At 54.2% G+C, this 16,691-nt stretch overlaps 1 protein-coding gene across 5 annotated transcripts in view; it reads left to right on the forward strand.

Annotated features, from left to right (window-relative positions):
* The window catches only part of DIDO1 (death inducer-obliterator 1), a 49,214-nt gene extending 38,107 nt beyond the window's left edge, over nucleotides 1-11,107 (forward strand). For 4 of the 5 annotated variants that reach the window (XM_061126855.1, XM_061126857.1, XM_061126854.1 and 1 more), the window contains exons 16-17: nucleotides 19-214; nucleotides 6,781-11,107. In XM_061126855.1, coding sequence (XP_060982838.1) covers nucleotides 19-214; nucleotides 6,781-9,824 — 3,240 coding nt within the window. In that variant the 3' untranslated portion in view covers nucleotides 9,825-11,107. Of the gene's footprint in view, nucleotides 1-18; nucleotides 5,713-6,780 lie in introns of all 5 variants that reach the window. The other variant, XR_009690090.1, reaches the window with a different exon arrangement.
* Nucleotides 11,108-16,691: the final 5,584 nt, after the last annotated feature.

Consider the following 16,691-nt stretch of genomic DNA (forward strand, 5'->3'; position numbering starts at 1 on the left):
CCCATCCTGTCTGTCCAGGAGCTCTGTCTGATCCGCTTCCACCCCGCGACTGAGGAGGAGGAGGTAGCCTATATCTCACTCTACTCCTACTTCAGCAGCCGCGACCGCTTTGGCGTCGTGGCCAACAACAGCCGGCACGTCAAGGACCTCTACCTGATCCCACTCAGCGCCACTGACCCCATCCCCTCCAAACTGCTGCCCTTTGAGGGGCCAGGTAAGCACCAGCCTTCAGACCCCAAGCATCCCCTCCCGCCGATGCCAAGCCTCCCCTAGACCTGCCTCGGCAGTGGAACTTGGAGCAGGGCTGAAGCAGATTGGGCTGCAGAACTTCCAGGGTAGAGGAGGGGCACTGTGGAGGTACCTTGTCAAGGCGTAAATTGTCTTAAAGAGTTCTGTGCAGAGGGCCAAGCCTGCAGTGTCCACCTAGAGCCTGCCTGGCGCCAGGTAAGCAGGTGTTGACGCGCAGGAGCTGGGGCAGTGCAGGGCGGGCTGAGGTCTGACGTTTCGGTCCTGCCTCCCTCTGGACGTCGGCCGGGCTCTTCCTCCTCGTCTTGGGGATTCATTTCGAGGAGATGCAGGAAATGGCAGTGAGATAGGAAATGGCTCTAGAAATAGGCACTTTGAAACCTGCTGCTCGAGTTTTACCTTCAGCGGGCCTCTTTCTGCTTGCTTCTTCCTTACAAAATGCTGTGTCAAAGCGTGACTACACACTGATCTCTAGTGGAGGGGCCACGGTGGTTCCAAGGGGGACGTGGTCTCTGAGGGCCCTCTAAACCCTGAGAGGTTGATGTGACTAAAGTTTCACAGAAAGATGCCAATGTGGGAGCGTCTCCTTGGCCATGATGCCCCCACGACTGATGGCTCCTCAGAGATGCCGAGTCCACCACGTGTTCGGGGCTCTTGAAGTACTTTACTTCAGGGGTGGTGGCTGCACCTGGCATCTTTAGGGGCCCCCTGCACCTGGCATCTCCGTGTCCATGGCCATGCTCCTGCCACAGCCACATGCACACATGTGCCCACCTGTGCTGGCTGGGTCCCCGCAGGGGGCTTGCCCCTGGTGGGCTCTGCAGCCGTGCCGCCAAAGTCCTGTCAGTCCCCATAACCACAGGTTTGTGCTCCTAGCACCACACACAGACTGTCTCAATGCCAAACACGTGTCAGAAGCCAAGTGCTTTGGGGGGCTGTCCCCCTTCCTCGTGCCAAAGTGGTGCTGCCTGACGGATGGCTGGGAGGGCTGTGGCCAAAGTTCTTGGCAGGCAGCTCCTGAGGCTCTGGCCAGTCCCCGGACACCGTGTTCCTGATGCTGCAGTGATGGTCGTGAAGCCAGCTACCTGACACCGTGAGGAGCCTCTGGTCAGTCCTGAGGGCGGCAGCCTTCGTGGGGCCTAGCTCAAGCATAGACGGGGATAGGCACGCACAGAGTGCTTGTCTAGTGGGGCAGGGAGACCGTTCCAGCCTCCTCGGAGCCCCTCTTGTAGTTCAACCTGCAGACTTCGTGGCTCCGTCCCAGGGCATCTTGTCACGTGAGCTGGGGACTAGCCAGGCTTGGGGCCACGGGACAGTCCCCGGGAGAGCAGGGGCGGATGAGTCAGGAGTGGGGATGGAGGAGGGAGGCAGTGGTAGGGGGCCACCAAGGAGACTTCCCCAGTGAAGCCCAGACAGGAGCTGACACACGGTGCCGTGCTGGGTGGGGGCCGCAGTGGGCACTCCGGGTGACACGGCCACAGGGAGGGCTGGGTGGGAGTGCTTTCCTCAACCACCAGGTGACCACACTGGGTGACTTAACAGGGTGGACTCACTCCTACCCCCACACTCCCGAGGCTGACTGCTGAGGGGTGCCCCACAGCTCCTGTGGCAGGTTTTCACCCACAGTAGGCGAAGACGTTTCAAGACTTTGATTGAAAGGCTTCTAAGTCTCAGCTCGTTTAACTTGGTATATGTGTTTTTAATTCTCCTGGGATGTTCATCTGCCAGTGGTGTCTGTGTGTCTTCTCTCCACTTGCACGTCGGCCAGACGCCCAGACCCTGGGCCGCCCTCCTCCCTGAGCCGCTTCACACACTTAAATCACGATGCGGTGCAAGTGCTCGTGGGCAGGTCACAGGCTTGTGGTGTGTGCAGTGTCTGCCAGGTGGGCAGGGTGCTCTGCTGTCTCTGCACCGTGTTGATGGCACAGGCCCAGCCTGAGGGGCGTCATGTCCCTCACAGCAGCCAGCCCGGCTGAGCACCCACACTGCCTGGGGTGTTGCTGCCTGAAGTCACCGGGCCAGGGAATGTGGAGCCAGGGTCTTCCCTGGCCCTGCCTCCATCCTGAGGCCTCGCTGGGGCATGGGGCTTTGAGCAGTCCGTAGGCCGGCTGCCGGGGCTGGAGGTGGAGAGTGACCTACTCAGCACAACTCAGTTGCTGGAAAAGTTACCAGTGCCCCTCACTGCTGAACTTAGGAGCCAGTGGGTTTTCACTGTGTGGCTCACACCCAAGAAGCAGGTGGAGACAAGGCTTTGAACCCGTGTCCAGAGCTGGGGAGGCCTGCACCCCCTGCCTTCTCTCATCGTCCTCTCCACCCCGCACTGTGGATGGTGGACCTGGAGGGGTCTCCACGCAGAGCCCACAGCCCAGCCCCCTGCACGGCGTCCAAGCACAGCGCAGCCTGCTCCGCCTCCAGGACCTTCTGTCCTATGTGCTCCCAGACTTGTCCCAGAGAGGCCAGGCTGCCGTCATGTCACATGCTGCCCTGCATGTTATTTCGAGGGACAGCTGGGAGGCTTGTGTCCCTCTGACCCAGCTGACAGTACTCTCTATGGTGGAAAGTAGCCCAGCTCGGCGCCCCTCAGGCTGGGACAAGGCTCCAGTGCTGGGACGCGGGGTCTCAGCCAGGGCTACCCAACCACATTGAGCAGAGGACAGGGTCATACCTTCTAAGGTGTGGCAAGGAGAAGGCTGTTCTCTTAGCAGATGGGGTCAATCCGTGGTGTCTTCTGTCTTCACTCCTAATTGTCTCCTGAATTAGCTGAAAATGTCCGTGACTTGCAATGTAGTCAGGTAAGCATGTCTCGAGTGTCTGCATGTGTGTGCGCGCACGCGCCTACTTGCGTGCTTCCATAGCCGTGCAGAGATACTGTTATCAGAGTCACAGTCATGCCATGCAGAATGTGTTTCTCTCTCCTTTGAAATCAATAAAAAATATTTCATGGAAACTGGTCATTGTTTGTCTGAGTTTGAACCGTTTGGTAGGTCTTGGTACCTGTCTAGGTGCACCGTGACCGAGGACTATCTCTGCCTGCTTTGCCTAAGCCGACACCGTGAGCTTCCGGCTCTGCGGGCAGCACTGCACATGCTCCTGGTTGCGGATGGACAGCACTCTGCTCACTGGGACCACAGGTCTTAGGGACCCAGCGTGGGAGGTCTGCCGGGGAGTGAGTGTGCGGGGGAAGACAGGGCTTCTCTGCCCAGACACTGAGGGCGGTACCTATTAACACCAACACAATTTCTGTTCCCGCAGGTGTGAACATTTTGTCTTGTCGGACTCAGGCCATAAGAAGGTTTTCACTTTAAATAATGAATAGTGGAGCATGCCAGGTAGACTTAGGGGTAGGAGCATCATGATGATGGGGTTAAGGAGTCAGCTCTCAGCTGGTTTACTAATTAAAGCTAAACCTCACCCTCCAAGCACCACATCTGAGGTATCTGGGGGGCACCTCCCACCCCGGGGAGGGAGGATGCTGCTTCTCATCACTTTCCCTGGCCACCCTGTTGCTGACACACTCAGACACAGGCCCTTGTTTGGACCTTGGCTCAGGAAATAATCACACACCTTTTCAGTGAGTCCAATTCTGTATGGCCAGTCTGGGACTGGCCCTCCCACCATGGGGATCTGGGGCTACGCGAAGCTGAAAGACTTGTTTCACCCTCTTGGACCATTGTGAACCATTTGCTCTCACAGTTTGGAGAGTCAAGTGGGGGTGCCAACACGCTGGTGCTCAGCCTGGTCAACACCCCTTGTCTGGAATCAGTAGTTCAGTGTCCCCCGCACCTACTTCTCATCTACTTTCTCATAAGCCTCACAGCCACCCTCAAAGGGAGATGGGTACATCAGCACCCTGGCTGGTCACCCCTGCTGGTGCTGGGGTTCCCCCATGCCCTCTCTGAAGCCCCTGTCTCTGCACACCCTTCTCAGGATGCCTCTCCTCCAGGACTCACACTCAGCAGCGGTCATGGCCACATTGGCCCCAGTGGACGTCTTCGGAGACAACTGTCCCACCACCACCCCAGTGGCGGCCTTTCCAGACGCCCACGTGTGAGAGTGCAGAGCGGGTGCAGTGGACATGCTCTCGTCTCCATGAGGGTCACTGCTAAGGCCCCAATGTAGTGCAGGGAATTGTAGGTCTCCCATAAGCAAGTCCTTTCCAAGGTGCTGGCGACATTTCAGGTCTTCATGCTCCATAAGCTAATTGTATGACTCGGATGAGATCTGACTGCTTCCAGATAGGGGCGTGCATTGTGAGACGACCCAGTTTAAATGTAAGATCCTGGAGAAGATTAGTAGGGAAGTCCAAAACTAACACTCCTCCAACTCCGGAACTTGACGAGGCGTGTGCAGATGGGGTAGCTGAGACCAGAAAGCATTTAACCACAGACCTGCTCAGGAGATGCCAGGGAGCTTAGTATTTTCAGAGCAAATGTAGATGTGAAGCAGTTCCATCATAAACCTTATGTGTGATGGCTGTGACCACAAATGCAGAGTCTCAAGTGTCTTGCTGAGTCTGAGGTACACTTTGTTGGTTAGGAAGCATCTGGAGCTGGTGAGAGCCATGGTGGGAGCAGTGCTGACTGAGGACAGGAGGCTGACCCTGGAGCTAACGTGGTGACCATGGTCCACACACGACCACTCTGGCCCGAGCTCGGTTCACACCCCAGGCAGGCCCTAGTGTTGGCCCTTCAGAGGTATAGCTCTTCAGAGGTGGCACAGCCTGTCCACGGTGAGAACTGTCATGGGCCCTGCCCTGAAAGGATGGCCCTGGCCAGGGCTCCTGCCCGCCCTACCTGCCATCGCCAAGCACATCAGTCTGCTGCTCACAGGGCTGCCGAGGCTCCAGCTTGTGCTCAGCATGGGGACCTGTTCTGCCAGCTCTGGGGCTGTGTTGGTGACAGCCCAGAAGGGCCTTGAGAGCCAGCTGAGCAACTGACTACCCCAGTCTGAGTTTTCGTGAGCTATAAATACTCAGTAGAAGGCTGTTAGGGTGAGAGGCATACTAAGTTAGAGTAGTGCATTTTGATTAGAAAGTGAACTTGATTGGTTACCTTTTGACATCTGAGCAGAGCTATCTGGATACGATGCTTGGCGCAGTGGGCCTGGCCCTCCTGTGCCCATGTCCCCATGACCCCCTGTGTCCAGCTTCTCCCCCCATTCACAGCTGTGTCAGGTCAGACGGAGGACATTCTGGAAGCCACTCCTCTCACTAGTGGGGTTCTTCATGGGTCCTTGGCCATTGAACGTCAACCTGTGAACAGGAGGCCCAGAAGCCATGTGGGGAGGGGCTGGAGGTGCTTCGTGTGGAGGTTACCCGTGTGGATGCTGGCCTGGCCCTCTCTGCTCTGCTGGCATTTAGGAAAGGCGACAGAAATACTTGGAACCACATAATGGTGTCCAGAGGCAACTGATTTGTGAGCAACTTAAAATCACAGAACAGGAAAAGCAGTCCTGATTTTCTTCTTAGTGAGTAAACAGGAAATATGTAGTGTGAATATCTATAAATAGTGGTGATTTATCTATAAATTGAAATCATACAATTTGATTAATTTTAACTATTTTCTGCTGTGGCAACAATTTTTCTCCTATGTTGATCATTTCTTCCTAAATCACTGATTTGTGACTTGGGTTTTTCTGTTCCCCTGTCAGTATTCTGGGTTTATTATGAGTGCTGGGGGGCGGGGAGTGGGCATTACTGAAACAGTAACATTTCTGATGTAGAATACTACAGTTCAGCCTTATTGAAGAAATAGTCATTTTTAAGAACTATGCTCTTTCTGAAATTCTCAGCATGTTTTCCATGTGGCCTGTCCATCACTGCTCCTGTCCTGAACACCTGTGCGCTTTAAGGCCCATGTCCTCTGTTGACAAAGACCTGAGCATTACGTAGCTCTTGATAAGTTACTGGTCATTGAGTTTCTTTCTAAACCTGAAAGAATGTTTATTTTAGCCCTTTCAGTCAGCGTCATTTTTCCTATTGTAATTTTTGACACAGGTAAGTGATGAACTTAATGGAATGCTGTGTGCTATATTGATTATTGTAATTGAGTTGTAGAATTGGTCCCTAATTGAATCTTTAACATTAATATAAAATAGCTTAATTTATATATTGCAGCTCATAAGTTAAAGTCAAAAGAGGGTGCTACCCTCCTGACTTGTAGCAAGAGACAAAAGAACAGAGCTCAGAATTTTAGAAAACATTGTGGTCCATACAGGCTTCATTCCTAGTATATTTACGGTCAGGGGCGGGTGCTTCTGTCTCAGCATTGCGTGTAATCGGAAACCTGTAGAATTCCAGCCACTGGGATGAACGTGTCTGTGAATCAGGCCCTCTGTTCATGGGTTGTGGGGCGTCAGGCCGGGCAAGTGTGCAGCGCGGTCCCGGTGCAGTCTGCGTCTGTCATAGTAACTCTCCAAACACTTGATTTTATCTTGCCACAGAATCTCCTCCCCCTCCCTGCCCGTAGTAAAGCTTACCTCTCAAAGACAAAGGCTGATTTCGATTCTCACATTATCACAACTCTTGTTTTTTAGGTCTCGAGTCACCGCGTCCAAACATAATCCTCGGGTTAGTGATCTGTCAGAAAACAAAGCGGCCCTTAGGCGCTGGGGAGCTAGACAAGACGGAGGAGAAGCGGGCTCGCCTGCTGACACAGGACGAAGTGGAGCCTGTCCATCCCAAAGTGCCTGCTGCCCTGCCGCCAGAGAAGAGGCCCCCCAAGTACCAGCTCTGCCCAGGGGACACGGCTGTTAGCGCCACGCCCCCGGGCTCTCCCCCACCCCCACCCCCTCCTCCAGAAGCACCTGGGGCGCCAGGCTCGTCTTCCATGTTGAAAATACTGTCGTCCCTCAAACCAGGAGCCACAGCACTATCTGGGACAGCGGCAGCAGCTCCAGCAGCCGCTTCCTCTGTCTCTTCAACTTCAAAGACCGCCTCGCCCCTGGAACACATCCTGCAGACTCTCTTTGGGAAGAAGAAGTCGTTTGACCCCCTCTCCAAAGAGCCTGTGGAGTTGGCCGCAGCCCCCCACCAGGACTCCAAAGCCAAGACCGATGCGGGGCTGACGGCAGCACCCCTGCTGGACCCCATCGTCCAGCAGTTCGGTCAACTTTCCAAAGACAGAGCCCTGGAGGAGGAGGAGGACGATAGGCCGTATGACCCTGAGGAAGAGTACGGTCCCGAGAGAGCCCTGGACACTCCGCCCGGTGACCGGGCCAGGCACCAGGACGCGGAAGAGGCCCCCGAGGCAGCTGAGCGGGAGGAGGTGGCCTACGACCCCGAGGACGAGACAATCTTAGAGGAAGCCAAAGTGACCATCGATGACTTGCCCAACAGAATGTGTGTCGACACACGTGGCGGGCCTGGCCTCTCTGCCCCCTCCTTGGTGGAGCAGCAGAAGATGATTGAAGAGCTCAACAAGCAGATTGAGGAGCAGAAGCGGCAGGTGGAAGAGCAGGAAGAGGCACTCAGGCAGCAGCGGGCCGCCGTCGGGGCCTCCATGGCCCACTTCTCCGTGTCAGATGCACTCATGTCACCACCTCCGAAGGCCACACTGCCCAAGACTGAGCTGTTCCCGCAGGAACCGCAGGCTGTGGTCAAGCCGGCTGCGGCCTCCGCCACCAGCCAGGCCCCTGGCCCAAGCGCCGAGGCGCGGCTGAGCCGGGATCCCAGGCAGGCCCGGCGGTTGGCCGTGGAGAGCAATGAGAGTGAGGCTGCACTGAGGGCCCCGCCGGCCAGAGAAGCATCTGGAGGGGCCCCTGCTGGCCCGGGGATGCTGCCAGCCCAGGAGGAAACTGAGTCGGCCCCTCTGCCGTGGGCTCCGGGTGAAGAGGCCCCACTGCCGGCCAAACAGGATGGTCCCCCGCGTGAGCCCTCAGAAAGCCTCGGGCCAGAGAGCATGGCCGGCCTGGACGCTGTGGCCAGACCTGCCCGGAAGGTACTACTGCCCACACCACCGGGCACCTCCTTCCAGCCTCTCTACCCTCCGCAGAGCGAGGGCCAGGCCTTCCCCCCTCCTGGTTTCTCGGGGCCCATGTATGCGTCTCAGGAGAACCCGATGGGCTCCTCCCAGTACGATGACCCGAGAAATGCTCAGTTTGCCGAGAAAAGTGACACCCTGGCCACTGACACTGAAGGAGACAGAGAGCCCCAGGCCAGGCCAGGCGAGGGAGCCAGTGTGTTTCCCCCCTTGGCACAGAAAGGGGGACCTCCACCCCAGTTTCAGGGCCAGAGGGAGCCCACACCGCGTGCTTTCGGGATGTCGGGCCTTCACGGCCCCAGTTTCCCAGCTCCTCGGGGGCCAGTTCCTCCGTTCCCAGAAGAGAATGCTAATAATGATGGGCCAAGAGGAGGGCCTCCGCCGGCCAGATTCGGGCCTCAGAAGGGGCCCATCCCTTCCCTGTTCTCAGGGCCACATGGGCCACCTCCCTATGGGGATGGCAGGGGCCCCTCCCCATCCCACCTGGGCGGACCCAGGGGAGCAGGGCCGCCTCCATTGGAAGAGCGCAAGGACGCCCATGGGGAGAAGAGAGAGTACCCAGACGCCCTGTACGGCGAGGCCTCAGGTGGCCCTGCCCCGTGCGAGGGACCTGAGCAGGCCCCATTCCCAGGAGGCCGGGGTGCCACGCCGTTCCAGTTTGGAGGCCAGAGGAGGCCTCTGCTGTCGCAGTTTAAGGGACCCCGAGGCGGCCCTCCTCCCTCTCAGTTCGGGGGTCAGCGAGGACCCCCACCCGGCCACTTTGTGGGCCCAAGGGGGCCGCACCCTGGGCAGTTCGAAGGCCCCAGAGGCCAAGCGCCTGGCTTCGTGCCCGGACCCAGGGGGATGCAGCCTCAGCAGTTTGAAGAGCAGCGGGTCCACTCGCCGCCCCGGTTCTCCGGCCAGAGGGCACCTGCACCCCTGCCCTTTGGGGGGCCCCGGGGGGCTGCCCCATTCCCGGAGAAGAGTGAGCCGGTGCCCCCCCGCTTCCACTTCCAGGGCCCAGCTGCCCCTGGCCCCAAGCCGGCACCCAGGCCGCTGCTGGAGCTGCCCAGCCACCCTCCTGCACCGTCTGCTGCTCAGGCCCAGGGCCCAGAGGCCGACTTCCGCGAGGGGGGCCGGGGCCACGAGTACAGAGGCCCGGCCTTCGAGGGGCGGCCCCGCGACAAGGCCCCAGAGGAGCCCGAGGCCCCGCTGCCTGACAGCCGCTCAGGCCGGGCCCTCGACGACCGGCGGCGCGAGAGGGAACGTGGGAAGCCCTGGGAGCGGGAGCGTGGCCGGACCTGGAGCCGTGAGCGGGACTGGGACCGTGGTCGAGACTGGGACCGCCACCGTGACAAGGACGCTGGCCGCGACTGGGACAGGAGCCGCGAGCGGAACGGGGGCAGGGACAAGGGGCGTGAGTGGGACCGTGGCCGAGAGCGGAGCCGCAACCGGGACCGCGACCGCAGGCGCGACAGGGAGAGGTCCCGCAGCAGGGACCGCGACCGCGACAAGGCCCGAGAGCGGGAGCGCCGCAGGGACCGCAGCCGGAGCCCTGAGCGGCCCCGGGACCCCAAGACGGAGACCCCTCGGGCTGCCGCCCCCACTGCTCAGACCTAGGGCCCCGCGGGAGCGGCACTCCCTGCTGAGCAGATGGTCTTGGAAAGAACTGCGGGCTCATGCGCAAATAGAACCTTATGGACTTGAAATATTACTGTAATTTTGTGTATAATGGTTTCTTACAAAATTTCACACCTTTACAATTCCGATGCTTTTTTAGAAACAAAAAACTAAGAACTCTTAACATTTCCATTTAAATGTACTGAAATGGGAACGTACCTACAAAAGCATATTGCTTTTTCAGATTATAAAGTTATCTTTTCTAATAACTTGACTGTTGTAAATTCTGAGGGAGTTTAGTGGCTGTTAGGCCCATACCTTTCCTGACATCTCACCTGTGTGTCTGTTTCCAGAGGTGTGGCTGTTTCCAGAGTCTGTTTTTACAGGGTTTGGACCTGGTGGCCATGGGTTTCTGTGCATAGCTGTCAGCTAACCTGTGGATGGTTGAGAAATGCCAAACTTAACAGATGCATCTTTCTCTCGTCACAAATTTGAATTACAAATTTCAACCAGGAAACAAAACATTTCTTAGTTTTGCTCAGTTTTTATGTATTGTCTTACACTTTTTCTTTCCCAAAAAACATGATTAAAAGCAACATCTGAATAGAAACTGTTGAATTTTAAATAACATTTAGTTTAAAAGATTTAAATTTTACCAGTTTAAAGAAAGGAAATAAATCAATTAAGTGTAATTTAAAGGGTGGGGTGGGGTAGGGTGGGGTGGGGGGGCGTTCTTTGACTTGAATAATCAGGAACAGTGTTTTGGTTGAACTTTACCACCTGAGCAGTTCTTTCTTATGTCCCAGGAAAAGTGCACTAGCTCCACACTGCTGTCCTTGTCAGGTGATAAATCTCAGCATTTGTTGTTGAAATGGAACAATATTTGTATAAAGCCTGAGGTGAAAATAGCGCTGTTAGCTCAAAAACTGCAAATTAGAATGCTTTTCACCATGAAGCACAGTAAGCTGCTTCTCGTCCTGTGTTTCCAAGTACTTCTGAAGTGGAAAGTAGAGGAAAACTTGCTAATTTATTTGACTGTATAAAATACACTTTCATAATTTTTTTTATATTTTCATAAACTTAATTTTGCAAACGTAAAGTTAGAGAATTTCCTTTGTCCTTTGGAGTCTATTCCATTGTACATCACTACAGATTCTTCCCTTTCTAGCACAAACATTTAAGCTGCGAGAACATTGAGAACTTAGCAGTTTGGGGTGATTTGTGGGTGTTACAGAACCCTGTCAGTAGGTTAAGTTACATTAAAGTGGTGACGAGTTCCGACATCTAATGTGATGTGAAGGTTTTTTTTTTTTTTACATGTAAAACAAAAATTTTCTAATTTAAATACAACCAAATGTAAAAAATCAAGTGTGTTTCTTTAGGTTTACTTGATAGAAATTTCTGTAAATTGTATTTTATATTGCAAAGTATTATATCACTGTACATTTAAACATGGAACTTCATAGCTTTGTTACATGAAGTAGAATAAACATCTACAGAAAGTTTTTCTGTCTTATGTGGCATCGCGTTGGAAAGTCAGGTCTGGACAGGACATCTCGGCTCCCTACTTCCTGTGGGTCAGTGTGTTGTGGGCAGGGGGTGCCTTTGGCCTGAAGACCCTTCCCAGATGCACCCCCATTAGGGCACAGTTCCAGTGCGGGTCCCCACATCCAGCAGGAAGTCTGAGGCCACAAAGGGAAAGACAGAGAAGCACGATCAGGGATGACAGGGACATGGGGTCTGGGGACAGGCCGTCGACGCGGGTCCCTTGCAGGATCGGCAGGCACCCAGAGTCCCAGTTGCTGACTTGGGGCTTAAAGGTGCATCGGGCTGGCTGGCAGGTTGGTAGGGAGCATGTGGTGAGGCAAAGCAGGTGGGCCAGGCGCCATGCAGGGTGGAATAAATGGTGGGGAGAGTGGTGAAGTGGGAGGGAGGGACATGCGATGCTTTCAGGTCAGGAAAACAGCCTCCACTGGGAGGAGAGGACGAAGCTGTGGGTCTTACCCTTGAACTTGAGCTGCATGACTGGCCTCAACCTGGTGACCCTGGCACCAGCATTTGGCTTCTTAACAAGGCTCGTGCACCCATCATCCTGCTGTGAACCAAGACACCCAGAAAACGTCCCTTGGGCAGGACAGACTCCACCCTGTGGGCTCAAGAGTCAGTAACTGACCATCGGTTACTGACCAGCTGAACACACGAGAAACCAGGGGTGAGTGCAGGGGCCCCAGCTTGGGGCCACTGCCACCTCTGCCATCTTGGAAACGCATCAGGCCCGCTGACACACAATGGCCCACGAAGGAGGCCGCTCATCTGTGGAGAACCCATGGCGCTAGCCTGACCTCGGCGAGTCCTGCCAGAGAGAGAAGCCCGAGTGCTGCAGGTCAGACGCTGGGCAGGGCTGGGGGAAGCAGGTGCCCCGGGGTACGATCCCCAGCCGCAACCCGGGTCCCTCAAGATGGGGATCAGAACTCCAGGTTTCGAATGATTGTGAAGCCTGCTTCCTGTCAGACACTTAAGAAAGGGGAGACCCACTGAGACCACCCACATCTTCCCACCCAACAGGTCACTGGTTGTGTGCCTTTTCCCTTAATCTCTTTTCCCTCGATTTTTCTTTTACACCATCAGGATTGTATACATTCTTGTATCTTTTTTCACTTCTTATACCCTGGGTGATTCCCAAAGACATCAAGTATTCATCGAAAGCCTCAATTTCATTTTTCACATTGTTCAGAAGATTTCAAGCTTCTCCTTCCCAGAGAATGTGTGCTCCCTGGAGATGTGTGGTGTCCCACATGTTCATGGAATGGGGGCAACGAGAGGTGTCCCAGGGAAACCAAGATTCCCCAGGTGCCGCCGTCCAGAGGCACGTGTTCCTTGCAGTGTCTCTGGCCTTTTCCTGTACCCGTGTTGCTGGTGCTCAGGCGGGGATCACCAAGGAGGTACAGAGGTTTTTGCATCTTCAAGCAACACATGAAGGTGTGGGACAGGCAGCCCGGGCAGGTGGACTGACTTATGATGTCACTGAGGGTCCCCCGTGCTGCCATCCTCTGTTCATGACTTGTCCTCTTGTTTGCAAGTAGGCTGCCTTTGGAACCATCACATCATCCCTTCACTATTGTAGGAGGAAGCCAGTGTCCCCCCTTTAAAATATCTGGTTTGACCTCGGCCAGGTGGGCACACAGCCAGCCCTGGCTGCAACAGAGCAATCAGGGTATCAGTAAAAAGAAGAGGAATTCAGCCACCATGGACACCACCCCAGGAAAGTTACATGGCGTGAGTCAGAAAGCTGATGGTGGCAAGTGCTGACGAGGATGCAGGACAGTGTAGAGGGAAGGCAGCACCCCCAAAGAAGAGCTGCCAGTTTCCAATCAGTGGCTTGTCACTGTAGTCCATGCAAACCAGCCATGTCCCTCTACATTCACCCCAAAGCATGTGCTCCCAGGGGGGCAATGGCACCCCAAGAGTGCGAGAACCTGAATATTTTTAGTGATACACATTCACGATCGCCCAAACCAGCAAACCACCCAGGTGCCCTTTAGCCAACGTAGGGGTGGATTGAGGCCCAGCTGCCAGGGGGAGCCACGTGCGTCCAGTGAGAGCATGGCCCCAGTCCAAGGCCATCAGCTGCAGGACTCTGCTTAGGACACGCCAGAGGGGACAGGAGGCAGACACAGCACGGTGGTGGGCATGGCAGCGGGGCGGAGGCATTTGGGGGCCAGAGGGTCCTGTCCCATGGCAGCTCTGGAGGCTGTTTGCTCTCATGACCTTGACTGTGAGTGACACCCAGACCCACAGGAAGACTATGCTGGGCTGGCCACTGCTGGGTGAGACCTAGCTCCTGCCTGTACACACATGCACATGGACACACACACACATACACACACACACACACATTGCACGTCAGGAACAAAAAGAAAGCAGCTCAAGCCTGAAAGGCAGCTCAGCTGAGGAGGTCACACCTCTCCCCTGGACCACGAGCATCCTTTCATCTGTGATGATGGACTGGCTCCGCATAGACATCTGTCATCATGTAAGTAGTAAAGGAACACTTTCCTTTTGTTTAAAGAACACAGAGCGGGGAAGAAGGAGGGGGTGGGAGCAAGGGAGAGAAGCCTTGGGTCCCTTTGCTGCTTCCTTCTCTTCACCATGTGATCGACTGGGTCAGGAAACCCCAGCATGGCCAGGGCTCTGGCATCCTACTCCATTGAACCTTTTCCAGACCAGTCCTGAAATCTCTCCACCGAGCCCTGGACACTCGGGGCTGATTCTCTCCAGCGCGGGTCCACCTCGGGCTGCCTTTAACGTGTTGTGATTTTGCAGTTTTTAACTATAGCCTCCCTGGTGGCTTGCCTCTTGACTTCCCTGGTGGCTCAGATGGTAAAGTATCTGCCTGCAATGCAGGAGACCTGGGTTCGATCCCTGGGTTGGGAAGATCCCCTGGAGAAGGAAATGGCAACCCACTCCAGTGCTCTTGCCTGGAAAATCCCATGGCCAGAGGAGCCTGGTAGGCTACAGTCCATGGGGTCACAGAGTCGGACACGACTGAGTGACTTCACTTTACTTTTTAACTATAGCCTCAGCCCTCTCACTGCCTCTGCTGGTCTGATCCTGCAGGCCACCTGCCCATTGTCATGGAACTGTTGGTCTTTTCACCTGGTGGGCTGACACATTCATTTCCTTGGAAGTCCCAGTTAGTGGCTTTAAATTTTCCTTTGGTTTGTCTTTCCTTGTGTGTGTAGTTTATTGATACTTTAACAGATGAGGAACCTTCGAGAAAGCAGAGGGAAACTTGTATTTTGTTACGTTGTCCTATTCCTTACTCCTATCAATCTATTAAACAGTATTTTTAGAAATATTTAAAGATAGTATCAAACACTTAAACACAAAATTAAATACTTAACAATTAATTTTTGCACATATTTAGTAATCAGTCAAAAAAATATTTAATCAATTTCTCCCAAGCTGCTTCAAGGAACACACGTCACAGGCCCAGGTCATGTGACAACACATATTACTCAGTACTAGTTGCTCAGTCCTGTCAGACTCTGCAAATTCTCCTAAGCAGCTGATTAAAATCACGTCTCTAACAAAGATTTCTCCAATCATCTTACTCCTTAAGGAGTGAATGAAACCCACAAGTCACAGCAACAAGATGCACGGCACACAACATGCAGACTTGGAGCTGTGGGTTTCACTGTCACTTCGTTATCTGGGTCAGGGGGACACAGGGAGGCAGAGCGGGAAAGACAGAGAGACAGGGACAGGGAGACACATCAGGGCTTGGTCTGCAGGCTTAGCTTGGCTGTGGGAGCTGGATAGGCAGGACCGGCCGAGGGAAGGGTGTGGAGAATGGGGTGAGGACAGGTCAGGTTCCCCGAGGAAGAACTGGCCTCTCTCCTACGTTTCTCTGCACCCCCAGCCTTGACGGTCCGGCCTGAGAAGCTGGGCACTGTGTCGTAAGGCTTAGAGGCACACTGGGCTCGAGAGAGGCTGAGTGGGCCCATAGGAGGTGGAACAGCGGGTGGAGCTGCTGTCCCCAAGAGGGGGATCTTCACATGTGTGCCCCCAGGGCGTGACCTCTGAGTAGAAAAATCTGTGAGGCTGTAGCTCCTCTTCTGGCCTCCAGGTCTTGTGCAGAACTGTCTCTGCTGACCCCCCGACCTCAAACACACAGGAGAGGGGCTGCTAGAAACGCAGCCCGGCCGGCTGCCGCAGGTCCCCACAGGATAGCCTGGCCACAGGGTGGCCCCTCCTGGCCTCAAAAGGCAGCCTTTGGCATCACTCCATGATGCTGTTTACTTTTTTTTTTTTTTTGGCATGTTTGGGATAGGGGCCTACTTTTGGCTCAGGGGAGCCAAGTGTTGGGGGTGGGCTTTGTCCTACCCTGACCTGCTTCCCCTGGCTCTGCCTGACTCCCCGGCTAAGGAGGGCTGCCCTGGAGGGCTAGACCAGAACTGTTGGGAGCCACATTTAGAGTCTGAAGAAAGCATGTTTGATATTTTCTTCACATTTGATTTATAAAATAAGCTTCACTAAAGCCAGATCATTCTCATGTTTCATGTCTAAATAAAAGAAGGCTCAGAAACTGCTATTTTCAAGGAATCCATGCAAATCAAGAAACACAAAAAACACTGTAGGTGCCAGTGATCTTTATTTCTGGTAAATGAAAAGCCAAGTTGAATATAATCTTTATTTTCTCTTTTAAACACTGTAAATTTCAGCGTACTCTGTGATTCTGCTACTCAGAGTGGGGTCCACTGATCAGAGGCACACACATCAGCTGGAGGCTCCCTAGAAAGGGGGCATTCTGGGACCTACCCAGGCCTGCTGAATTAGAATCTGCTTTTAAACAAGATCGCCAGGGCAAGTCTGTGCACATTACGGTCTGTGTTGGTGTCATGCTTAGAATTGTCTCAAATATTTTATTGATATCATCCTGTATACTTATTGGTTGTATAATTTTGTATTTCAATGATCTGAAACTAATTATTATGCTGTTGTGGGGGAAAGCGTTCTAATTTTTTCTCTATATGATTAATCAAATGTCCTGATATCTTTTATTGAGTCCATCATTTCCCTACTGGGGACATACTAAGTGGGGAAAAAAAAAGCAAACTATCACAACAAATGCATAGGACGATCTTATATTGTCCAAAGAAGAGATACTACAGAAGAAATGAATGGCACTCCAAAGACAGCCATCTGAGCTCTGATGGAATGAGCACAAGATTGACAGCCTGGTGGAAGAAAACTGTGCCTCAGGCACAGGCCTGTCCTTGAACTACCTGGTTCCCCTACAGAAAACAACCACTGAGTGAGGTGGGGGTGAGAGGTGGACACAGCACCTACACCTTAAAAGACAGG

Source organism: Dama dama, chromosome 23 (assembly GCF_033118175.1).
Source record: "Dama dama isolate Ldn47 chromosome 23, ASM3311817v1, whole genome shotgun sequence".
Classification (NCBI taxonomy): domain Eukaryota; kingdom Metazoa; phylum Chordata; class Mammalia; order Artiodactyla; family Cervidae; genus Dama; species Dama dama.